General features: G+C 39.6%; 2 protein-coding genes across 25 annotated transcripts in view; one reads left to right on the forward strand and one right to left on the reverse strand.

Moving 5' to 3' along the window:
* Positions 1-6,652, reverse strand: part of LOC148340971 (peripheral plasma membrane protein CASK-like) — a 77,107-nt gene extending 70,455 nt beyond the window's left edge. For 6 of the 24 annotated variants that reach the window (XM_088290633.1, XM_088290638.1, XM_088290636.1 and 3 more), the window contains exons 1-2: positions 5,529-6,649; positions 2,868-2,980 (exon numbers count right to left, since the gene is read on the reverse strand). In XM_088290633.1, the coding sequence (XP_088146759.1) occupies positions 2,868-2,909 (42 nt within the window). In that variant the 5' untranslated portion in view covers positions 2,910-2,980; positions 5,529-6,649. Of the gene's footprint in view, positions 1-2,867; positions 2,981-5,513 lie in introns of all 24 variants that reach the window. The other 18 variants (XM_088290624.1, XM_088290621.1, XM_088290622.1 and 15 more) reach the window with 6 other exon arrangements.
* Positions 6,653-10,773: 4,121 nt separating this feature from the next.
* LOC148340973 (centromere protein L-like) overlaps positions 10,774-12,500 on the forward strand; it is a 16,732-nt gene continuing 15,005 nt past the window's right edge. Inside the window, exon 1 of the mRNA XM_088291189.1 lies at positions 10,774-10,918. Within this exon, the coding sequence (XP_088147315.1) occupies positions 10,896-10,918 (23 nt within the window). The 5' untranslated portion in view covers positions 10,774-10,895. The remainder of the gene's footprint in view (positions 10,919-12,500) is intronic.

Genomic DNA, 12,500 nt, shown 5'->3' on the forward strand with positions numbered 1-12,500 from the left:
GTTAGCGTGTGGTTCGTCAGACGCTCAAAATTTATGGCATCCCTTCCTTTTGTACATGTAATCTGTCTTTCAAAACATTGCAATGAAGTGCAACCTATCTTTCGTTTGGGCACGCATATACTGGTGTCGCGCGAACACATCTGCGGTCATTTGTCTCGACCGTGACACTCACAAGGCTGCTTCGCTCTGATAACCGCAAGCTGGTACAAGTAAACAAGACATGTTTGATAGTTTGTACTTGTGCTACTGTACTATAGAACACATTTACTACAAGTTTATGTTGTTAAAACGTTTTTATTTTATGTTGCATTAAGTGAAATAAACCCACAACAGTTGCCAAATAATACGTTTTGGTTCTCTGCGTATTTTGGAGCAATGAGCATTGCCACTGGGGTCAGCGGTTTCGATACACGTACTATGATGAATATCAAGGGGAAATCTACAGGTCAATTATTTTTATTTCTATTTATGATGTGTTACGTTATCTGTTTGTAATGCATAATCCTTAATAGTCCATCAAAAAGTTGTTGCTATTGGGTGGAAACCTTGTATACCTAGTTTGAACTAAAATGGACTAAAACCTTTTTGGGTTTTAGACTAATAAATTTACAAAAACAAGACTAAAACGTTTTCTTTTGCGTTTCCGTCGACTAAAACCGACAATATGTTAGGGTACCATATAGGACATCGTGTTAGTGAGAGTGTTACAAAGATAAATCAAACACAACGTGGCTTCCAGACACGAACATAGTCGAGGAAGAGTCATAGCTTGAATGTTTTTGATGATGTAGCATGTTTGCAAATGTTACTGTACATAGTGAATATTGCACTGAAGCTTGAGTTGAAGAAAATAGTGAATTGAATGAAAGTCTGGAAATCACAAAATATACAGTCATCGTAATTATGGGCCATAAATTATAGTCTTTTTTTTATTTGATGTGCCACGCTCGCAATGTGTTGCCTGGCCACCTAGTCAACTTAATTTGTCTTCTAAGCATTCCATGCAGTACCATATGAGCAAAGTAATCTGATTAAATTGCTTGTAATGGATTTATTAAAAAGTGAATGCAAAAAAAAAAAAACTAACCCGGAAATTAGCCGACTACACGTCTCTGGGGATTACTTCCAGATCCACGATGCAAGTTAATTTCACAATCAAAGTCTTACATATTTTCGAAATGGATGACTATGCAATTCTTGTGTCTCATAACTCCACGATCCGGAAATTAGGGCCACACTCCGCCGTCAATGAATCTGGATTTTTTTGGTGGATATTTCCAGTTTACACATGGTGAGTGTGTGAGAATTCACCTCGTCTTGGAAAAAAAAGAAAAGACGCAAAAGGAATTAACTTAATCGTGAATGGGAGAATATGCCCCCGTAGCTGTTGTGAAATGCACTATATGAAGAAAGTTGTATTGTATTGTTGCACCAAAAGTACCAAAACTGTACCAAACCATGGACCAAACACAAATACAGACCGCACCGTACCGTAGGATGTCTGTACACCTCCCACTCCCACACCACAGGCTATACTGTACTGGTCCAGATAGGCAGCGGTTAGCTTACTGTGTCTTTCTTGCGCTGCAACGCTGTGATTCAGTGCAGATAAAATTCAGAGTTGTACCCAAAGCAGTGCCTCACCGGCGGCCACTCATGAAATGCAGTTTTGGCCATGTTGCTCAGTGTGTGGTGGGCTTTAGGATCATGACAATAACATACAATTTTAGTGGAGATATGTTGATGCTAGACTTGTGAAGCGTTAAATCTCCAGAGACTGCACGCATTCCTCCTCCCGGGGCTCATTGCCTTCTATTGCTATTGTTACTGGCTGCAGAGCTAATCCCTGACAGGGGCACTGCAGATGGCATATAGTGAGCGCCAACATGCATGTTATCTTAACATGGATGCAAACACACGAATTAGGTCCTGCCCCAAAGGCCTACCTGACACACACACACCCGTGCGCACACACACACGTACCCCCCCACACACGCCCACACACCCACGCACGCACGCACACGCACCCCCACACGCGCGCATATATGCACGCACACACACACGCGCACACGCAATTCGCAGTGGTAAAGAAGGTCCACCAGCGTCTGCATTTCTTGAGGGTCCTCAGGAAATTCAACCTGGACAGGAAGCTGCTGCTGGCCTTCTACCACTCGTCCATCGAGAGCCTGCTGACCTACTGTGTCTCCACCTGGTACAGCAACTGCACTGAGGCTGACCGAGTGAGGCTCCAGAGGACAGTCAAAACGGCACAGAAGATTATAGGCTGCCCTCTCCCTTCCCTGTCGGACATCTACACCCCCCCGGTGCCTCAGCAGAGCTCTCAATATCATCAAAGACAAAACTCACCCAAACTCACACCTGTTTGACGTGTTGCCCTCTGGCAGGCGCTAACAGGTGCATCAAATCAAAGACTAATAGACTGAAAAACTGTTTCTTTCTGAGAGTCATAACCATTCTGAACTCTCACACACACACACACACATACACACACACACAAAACCACCCCTACCTTGCAGCAACGTAATGTGTTATTTATCCAATTTCGTATTATTTTCCATCTCATTATTTATTCTTTTATTTATCTAATTTATATATTTGATAAAATTATTGTTTTATTGCACTTGAGAGGGGAGCTCTCTAATCTCATTGCACACTGTACAACGACAATAAAGGGATTTCTGATTCTGATTTCTGAATTCAGATTTGGGCATCAAAGTGTAATTTTAGGCAAGTTATTCAGTGCCCTTGTGTCCAGATTGTTTGCACCCGGCCCATCTGCTGTCCCAGGTGCACAAGGCTCAAGGTTTAAGTATAAGCATGACAGCAAGGTCTGCCCCCTTTCTTACCTTCAGTGCTGAGGCCGGGGCTGGAGGTGAAGCTGGCCACATCGACGATCTTAACAGCAAACTGTTGGCCGGTGTCCCTGTTGATGCAGCGGCGCACCACACTGAAAGGTCCCCTATAATAACCACCAGTTTAATTAGACACCTACTTGTATGTGTATGTGTGTGCGTGTGCGTATATGCATGCAGTCAGCACTCATGTGCTCATAATTATATGCCAACAGCCATGTCGGAGGTTTGGCACATGGAAGTTTTGCGATACTGTTGCCAAGGGAATCACAGAGCAGTTGTATGCCGCCCAGCTGTAAATACTAAAAGAAAGGCATTATTATAGGGACATGGGCAAGGGTGAGCACACTAATGGAAGCTAAGATGTGGCAGATATTGTTGCTGTGTTTCTCAACATAGTTGTGAAGGAGGCATATGACATATGGAGCACAATAGACAAACATTTCATATTTAGTGTGGACAAACTAGTCAAAAACGCACTTAGTGAGCTTTAAAGTGGCCTTTGATCACCATTTCTCTCTGAACCAAGTAAACAAAGCATTAAATATGTGCACAATTTGTTCAGTAAAACACTATCCCACCAGGTACCGTGCTGATGATGTGACAACCACAATGACTTTTAGCCCACAAGGGGTAAAAGTATTATAACAACTCTGCATGTTTTTGTAAGGAAATCTCAAAATTGTGGCAATAAGCAAGAGAGTAGTTTAATGGAAAATGCTAATGTGTGTGACAATAAAACACATTGCTGGTATCAAGCAATGAGTGTTGGGTGACAAAAACTGCTTTAATGCTTAAGTGCCATTGTTATCATGGCAAAATAATAGGGAATGCATTGAAAAACCATGTACAAATGGGGTGCACTACATGCAGGAAGAAGGGGCACTATTTCAATAAATAGAATAAAAATGTTACTGAAATCTATCAAATGAAATCCACCATCACTAAGTAAGAGAGAAAGTGTGTGCAGGGAGTGCAGAGGCCGCATGTCATGCTGACATGACCGCAGCTGTGGGATCATACAAAACGCCGATACGCGCCTCACATCCGGACAAGAGGAGTCATCAAAAGAAATTAACAAATTGTGACAAAGGTCTCCTTTATACTTTCAATCCAAGACTGGATGATATGTATTTTTGTTGCAAACGTATGTGCCAGACATGAGGAAACTTTACTATCAACTCTTCAATTTCTTTTCTAGCCTAAATAGCGAACACATGCAGCAACAGACTCAACATGAAGAGCAAAAATACATTGGTTTGAGCGGCAGCTTTGCATTCTCTCACTGTGGCTAACTTAAGTCCCTGTGTTAATGTGTAGTAAATGAGTAAATGAATAAATCTGCTTGTGTTGGAGTCAGACGTCAATAACAGCAATAGAGCTTTTCAAATAGACAAAACAATCTGTGTTTTTAAATTAGCTTACTTGTACACTATTGAGATAATAGGATAATCGTCTTTTTGCTCTGCTGCATACTGTGTTGCAAGCATAAAAAAAATCAACTGACCTCCGTAAAAGCAAGGGTTGTGGTTCAGTCACATCTGAGCAGTGGTTAATTATGGGCAGTACAATAGTGAAATAGTTGGAGGAGGCCAACTTCTTCTAACAACCAATCCCAATGATTTTGGTCCACAGTAGAATACTAAACTGCAGCTCACTAGTCACTTGTCTGGATTATGTTGCACCCTAGGGCATGTGTCTACAACAATACAGCATGTGTCTCTCCTAACGTTGCAAGCAAAAGAACAATCTCTACTACTTTCTCAACTCAAACATCTAGGTGTTATCTTTTGCCACAGTTTGACCTGACACGGTTTGATGGGAGCTGACCTGTTGGATTGGTAATGTGGAAGTAAGTTTCAATCCAATCTGATGGACATGAAGCAGAAAGCATATGTGTGAAAATTCAAATGCTACTGTGAATACCAGAGGCGATAGAAAATTAAATTAAATCTACAAATCAAAACTATATGTCCAGAACAAAAAAAAGGTAACAGATTTTTATTGTCCCTACTGGAGTGAGAGTGAAAAAACAAACTGGGACACAAGAGTGACACTGTCAATGCCTTCTGACTTTATTTCCATCTTCAACTCAAAGACCATCCATTTCTCTTTCTGCTGATTATCCTGGTGCCAGACTGCCTTGCCCTTGTGCATCTAGGTTAGGGAAAAATGATCACTTCCAGCAACATTTCCAAGACACCAGAAATCAACACACTGATAAAACAACATTTCTAACAGTCGTTTCCGCAACTCTAACTTCTACAGCAAAGTAAGCACAAAGCTATCACAACTCATTCTTTTCTTTCCTAAACCAACTTAATGAATTAACGAGTTGAACTTTTTTTTTTTTACCTTCCTTGAATTAGTGACCACAGGAGGAACTAGTCATTTCAGGTAAACTGCAGGGGCATGTCCCTCAATCTTAGGTGTGTGCAATGATCTTAAGATCTACTACAGTGGGTGTCACTTCCATCATGCAAATGTCTACTCTTCTACTGCCCCGACCGTAGTGGAATAACATGAGAGTCCAGATTCAAGAAAGACTTCGTGTCAACACCAACTATGAAATGCAACTTTGCGACAGAAAGTACGTACAATAACTGCCAAATAGTTAGCAAACAAACAAAAAGCATGTACCGTGGCCGTACTCACTTGCCAATCACCTCACACAACTCGTAGACATCTTCGAAAAGCACATCGTCGTCCGCCATGGTCCAAAGGCAAACCTGGGAGCTCTACAAATAGCCCCTTCACAATTGTTTAGGATCGGCACACTTAATTAACCGAAGTGTTATTATGGCAGGTCGGTGACACTGGGAATTGTATGATCCAAATGTGATGAAGATAAAAGCGTCGGTCACTTCAGAGTCCAAGTTCGCCCGCCCCACCTTCTGTGGTACCACTATCCCGGTGAGTGGGCTCGCCAGCTAGCGGGTTAGCTCAACGGGAACCACAGAGATTTTCCTCCTTTGCATGGAAACAATTGCACTACTCGAAACCGCATAATTTAATCGAATTATCATACGAAATGTTTAACCCAATCGACAAAATCCACCCAGACTTCCAATTCGGACCTTGGTGCTGATCTCCACCGCAAGCTAACGTCGCTAAACGCTATCCAAAATGCTTGGCTTGCTGGGTTAATGGTCTATCTGGCGATGGAATTGCCGGTTGACTCCTGGTTTGATTGCACTGTGTACGCCCAGTATCTCAGACGGTTAACCCTACCCAAACGTATCATATGGGGGATTCCGCTCCCCGAACCTAAGCAGAAAATCTCCACTTTGGAGTCGACCACAACGCCGATCCATACGCCGTAAATGCTTCTTGTGAACGCCCAAATTGCAGTTGACACCTCAAACGTCACGTCCACCGTTAGTCGGATGCCTGTAGTCGCCCAGAGTTCCACAAATGTGTCGCCCGAGAACCTGGTGAGCCAAAATGGCGCCCCGCGAAGCGATCCACACTTAATTCTTTCATGACGTTAGAGCCAAGATGGCGTTCGCAGGGCGTCTGATTTCCAGGCGACGGTTCCAGCCATCAGCGTCATTTTTCTGCGCATGTGCCAGCATTCCTGCAGCTCCGTGTCTTACGTCACCTTTCCCCACATCGCTGCTTCAGAGAATTAAAATAGAATGTTTGGCGTGATGCCTGTCAGTGATCATGATCATTTGATAACATAATCTTAGTCACGTGGCCGATGGCCGTATTATCTTGACAGTAATTCCCCAATTCCCATCGGTCCAAAGGGAGGTTCTCCAGAAAAAGCTTCTTTTGTCGTGCCTTTCGTCGTGTTATTTGAACCCTCCTCCGCAGTTTCAGTGACTTTGAATCAGCCCCTTTCATCGCGTCCAACGTTGGTATATACCAATCAATTGGCATTCTGATTGGCTGCTGATCTGGTCATCAATGCAGTACTGTACAATATACATACTGCCTGAGATCCGATTCAAACCATCCACGTGGGCAAATAGAATTGAACTTATGGACAACATATATAGTATAGGACTAGATCGTTATTGCTAAAGGGGGCTCTGATTGTCAAGTAAAAGAAATAAATATCAAAATTGGAGAAGGGACTCATGCTGTTCCCATGGTAACGAGAGCGGGAGGCGTGATATTGGTAGTTCATTGGTCATTCCTGATTGGAGCCTTTTCCATCCCCAGAACTTTGAATATTTTACAGAAATTACGATGAAAACATTTGATCATAGGTTGTCTTCCTTCAAACAGGAACACAAAATAATGTATATAAAGTGAATGTCGGCGGCACACTTGGCCGACTGGTTAGCACGATGGCCTCACAGTGAGAAACAGCATCGGGTCCTGTGTGGAGTTTGCATGTTCTCCCCGTGCTTGCGTGGGTTTCCTCCAGGTACTCCGGTTTTCTCCCACATTCCAAAAACATGCAAGGCAGGCCGATTGAACACTCTAAATTGCCCCTAGGTATGAGTGTGAGCGCGGATGGTTGTTTGTCTTTGGGTGCCCTGCAATTGGCTGGCAACCAGTTCAGGGTGTCCGTTGTTACTGGTTACAATTAATTAACGTCTCTCTAACTATAAATATGCATCAATGTGACCAGTTGTTTTCATTTATTTTAATATAACTCATTGAGTGTCCGCAATATTTTATCCTACCCTATCTGTGGTAGTTTTGCCCTAGAAGGAAATCATTTAAATGAAGTGATTTATTATTTGTTTAACAGCTATCAACCTAAAACTTGTTAATTCTGTAATTTGAATGAAAAAAGGGGCAGCAGGATGGCCGATCTTATGTCCGGTTCCCCAGCTGACTCCCACCAAGACATTCAAAGAGGGAGGTGGAGTGGACTCTAAGGGGGATCTTTTGAATAGCACCTTGAGGCTAGAGTGGGTGTGTGTCTAAAATATGAGTCATTGTCGGTTGGACAGCAGCTCCTAACCCTGGAGAGTTGGCCCACTATCAGCATAAGGGGACTGCACAGTGAGTGGGGTGTGTTAGCTGTGGATTTCGAGACTGGCTAATTGCCCGAGGTTCATATGTGTTGTGTGCTGCGGAAGGTACACGCTCACTTTTGCGAAATCAAAGACACTGAATCAAAATGGACCACTCCACGCAAACAGAGGCAACACTACTGGGTCCCACCATGGACGAAAAGTACAGATCTTGCTTCACAACTTAAATAACATGGTGAAGGAGCGACATCCAGTGGCAGCCTTGAGCCACTACCTTACTTTTTTTTTTAAAATTCAAAATGTATTTTCAAGTATTCTTGAAAATTAAGATTTTCTGGACTAGATAATGACTATGGTTGGTTTTTATAACACCTTCCTGTTTGTTCTCTTTGTCTGTCTTATGTTTACCTAATTGAAACCTTCCCATTTTGCATTTCAACCCAATCAGATCAATGACGGCAGAGTATTCATCAGAGGTTGTGATGTTTTTGAGACGCATGGGTGTCTCAGAAGATATAATAAACATGTTTGAAGAGAAGATATTCTTAACATGAAATGAAGAAGTCACACTATAAGCTTCAATATGTATCTCCTAAAGAGACTCCTAAAATGTGACTTTATTGGCAATTATTACAATACACCTTTTCCGTACTCGAGAGATATAACTTAGTAATATTATACAATAATACTGAAATTATGGTGTGGTTTCTGATATAATGGATATAAATGGCCCTCAGCTCAGTCACCAGACAAGACGTTGTTTAACAGAATGACAGAACAATACACAGAAATACATTAAATCAAACACAGGTGAAAGTAAAAGAAGTTTACCTTCGAAATTGTATATACACAAACACACACGCACCCCCCCCCGCACACACGCGCACGCGCACCCCCCCCCACACACACGCATACCCGCACCCCCCCCCCCCCACACACACACACACCCACACGCACACACACACGCCCCCCCCCCCCCCCACACACACACACACCATATTTTCTGTACTACAAGGTGCACCCGCATATAAGCCAGAGCAATTCTTTTTGGAGAAAAACAAAAAAAACGATATACAAGCCGCACCAGGCTATATGCCGCAGTTTTCTATGTTGAAAAAAAAATGAGTTGTTTACTGCATGTACAGAACGATTTTGTACTGTGAATACACATAAAGGTGCATAAATAGATTCTTAAAACAGTGCCTTTTAACACTGCAACAACTTCGCGAATTAAAACAGAACAGACCCAAGAGAAAAAAAATGAGATATTTAGCGTATTTTCTGAACTATAGAGCGCCCCTACCGGTGAAGGAAAAATCCACAGAAATGCTGCACCGTTGTATTAGCCGCTCGGTTCAAAATCTTGGAAAAAAGTAGCAGCTTATAGTCCGGAAAATATGGTAGTTTCCTAAATCTCCTGTTCTCCAAGATGCAGTGGGATCGCACTGGTTCTGGTAAGACCTTAGTTTGGATATGTCTTCAATGTATGTTTGACCAACCTTGATTCTAATAACATCACCACATTATTAAGGAGACTAACAAAATTTTGACTACTGACATCTTATAAAATAACTAATGTCCTTTACAAGGGAAAGGCAATTTTCAAATCATAAATCTAAATTTGATTTAAAAAAAAGGTGATAAAAATGTCAATGATGTGATCATTTACCCATGTTTGAACATAAAATATTTTTTTTACCTCAGTGTGAAGGACACATTTTGTTAGCTAGAATAAATGGTCTTCATTCATTTAAAAGCATCGAACAATTTGAAAATTAAATATTTAAATAATGTAATTCATTCAACCTTAGTTAATTCACTGCAAACTGTCTCTTTTCCTTTTCCGGGTCCAACTTGTTTTTTATTGAAGTTGCAATAATTCATTACAAAATTGCATCGGCGCTTCAACCTGTCTGCAGTTCTGCCTTCCCACCAATGGAATTTTGCAAACCCCATTCATTTTGACATCAGGTTTGGTGCAAGTTGTCACTTAGAAAAACATTTTTTGCGCTTAAGTGAAAAGGAAAAAAACTCAAAATTAGTGGACATGTCCCTTTCATTTTCACAAATTGACGGAGAAGTAATTCTTCTCATGGAAGATGCATAACTAGCAAACATGTCATGTTATCAACCCTTTTATTAATCTTTGAGGCGCTAACACGAAATTGTCTGATTATTTGGCAAGTACAATAAAGTATTTCCTTGACAGCAACGTGTCAATATAAGCTTTAGTTCTGTTGGAGTTGAGTCGCGGAGGAAATGAAAAGTATTTAGTAAATGAACCTTAAAAGCCAAACTTACTCCAATGTGTGTTTGTTTTTTTGTACTCAAGAGGAAAAGGGTCAAATAAAGACTCAACAACTGATTATAGTTCCGATATTTAGTTTCTTCGATCTCTGGAGTTCAGGAAACAGTACAAAGACAGATATCTGGGCGGCTTTTTCTAAATCTCACGAGAAACTGTACTCGGACGAGCGCAATCGAAAAATGGCGCACATCTTTCAGCCCAGCTTCAGATTGTGAGGAGAAGTGGAACAGATAATGGATGGATGGATTTTGCAAGGTGGCACGGTGGCATCGGGCTAAACATAAAGACGCATAAGGAGGATGAAATGCATAGACGAATGTAATACCGCATCAGGCAAATATCAAATCAGTAAGCAGGAGGAATGGAACTGAGATCACACAGGCAGTCATTTGTAAATTATTCTGAAGAAAAATCTTTCAAGAAACTATGTTGAAAAAAACAGACATAATACAAGACCGTAAAACCAGCACCCAATAAGGACACACGGCTCATTTAAATGTGTAGTCAGCGAAATAATAAATAGGAAACAGACGAGATTGTAATTATATATTGACATACCATGAAAAATATAGAAAAACGGACACAATTTTGAAGACATCGAAAAATTGTGTGAGAATGACCAAGAACTGTTTGTATTCTGAGTGGGTGCAAACCACACTCCATGTCAAAAGGTGGGAGTAATGCGCGCCAAACGTTGTTACAGTACCAGAAGAAGAAGCGGGCTTATTGTTCAAATGTGTTTTCTGGCGCCTTTCTATTTCGATTACTGTGACAAAGATGTTACCCGCAGCTCAAAAAAGGTAATTTTTGCATACATTGAGAAATGCCTTCTTCTCTAAAGAGTGTGTGTGAATCGTAGCAAATTCGATATAATAGGGTTTTCGATTGTCATATGACGGTACCTTTTTCAGGCTGATCCGTTCATATAAGAGGACTTAGTCAACTTTTGATGTGATTGCATTTCTCCTTCTATTTATTCTGCGATACTTGTGACTATGTATCAATACACTGTATCAGCCACGGTGAAGAACTGTGTGAGTCATTCCTGAGAGAAGTACTGTATAGATAATTACCCTTTCTCTTATTTGTTGGCTAGTTCTCTGTTGTTTTTTCTAACTGTCAGCGTCATTCCCGAGAGTCTCTTTTTGCAGCGTTTTTAAAAAAAAAAACTCTTAGATGCACCCTTGGAGCACGAATCACCATTTTTTAAAAATTGTTATTCCTGTAGTCCACAGAGACTTCATTTTATAGGTAAACTAGAACTGTGCCGCATCGCATTGAATATTGGCTGTAGTAGCCGGTTAGTTTCGACGAAAAAATGCTTACAAACAAGGGATTTGATGCCCGCATCCAAAAGAGCGATCGATCACCAGGAGTTAAGCTGTTGCTATAGTGAGCCACAAACATCGCTGTCGGTTAGCAGTGTGAAGAGAGCTTCACACAAAAGCAGATGAGTTGTTGTTTCCCGTGCCTGCGACTTATGTGTTGTTTGACGTTTTATATTTGCCATAAAACAGAAATCCATCTTTTTTCATATATATATATATAATGTATGTATGTATATATTTATATATATATATATATATATATATATATATATATATATATATATATATATATGTGTGTGTGTATATATATATATATATATATATATATGTATGTGTGTATATATATATATAATGTATGTGTGTATATATATATATAATGTATGTGTGTATATATATATATAATGTATGTGTGTGTATATATATATAATGTATGTGTGTATATATATATATAATGTATGTGTGTATATATATATATAATGTATGTGTGTATATATATATATAATGTATGTGTGTATATATATATATAATGTATGTGTGTATATATATATATATAATGTATGTGTGTATATATATATATAATGTATGTGTGTATATATATATATAATGTATGTGTGTATATATATATATAATGTATGTGTGTATATATATATATAATGTATGTGTGTATATATATATATAATGTATGTGTGTATATATATATAATGTATGTGTGTATATATATATATAATGTATGTGTATATATATATATAATGGATGTGTGTATATATATATATAATGGATGTGTGTATATATATATATAATGGATGTGTGTATATATATATATAATGGATGTGTGTATATATATATATAATGGATGTGTGTATATATATATATAATGGATGTGTGTATATATATATATAATGGATGTGTGTATATATATATATAATGGATGTGTGTATATATATATATAATGTATGTGTGTATATATATATATATAATGTATGTGTGTATATATATATATAATGTATGTGTGTATATATATATATATAATGTATGTGTGTATATATATATATAT

This window comes from Idiotropiscis lumnitzeri, chromosome 3 (assembly GCF_059441095.1).
Source record: "Idiotropiscis lumnitzeri isolate Australia: NSW breed Sydney's pygmy pipehorse chromosome 3, RoL_Ilum_1.0, whole genome shotgun sequence".
In the NCBI taxonomy this organism is placed as follows: domain Eukaryota; kingdom Metazoa; phylum Chordata; class Actinopteri; order Syngnathiformes; family Syngnathidae; genus Idiotropiscis; species Idiotropiscis lumnitzeri.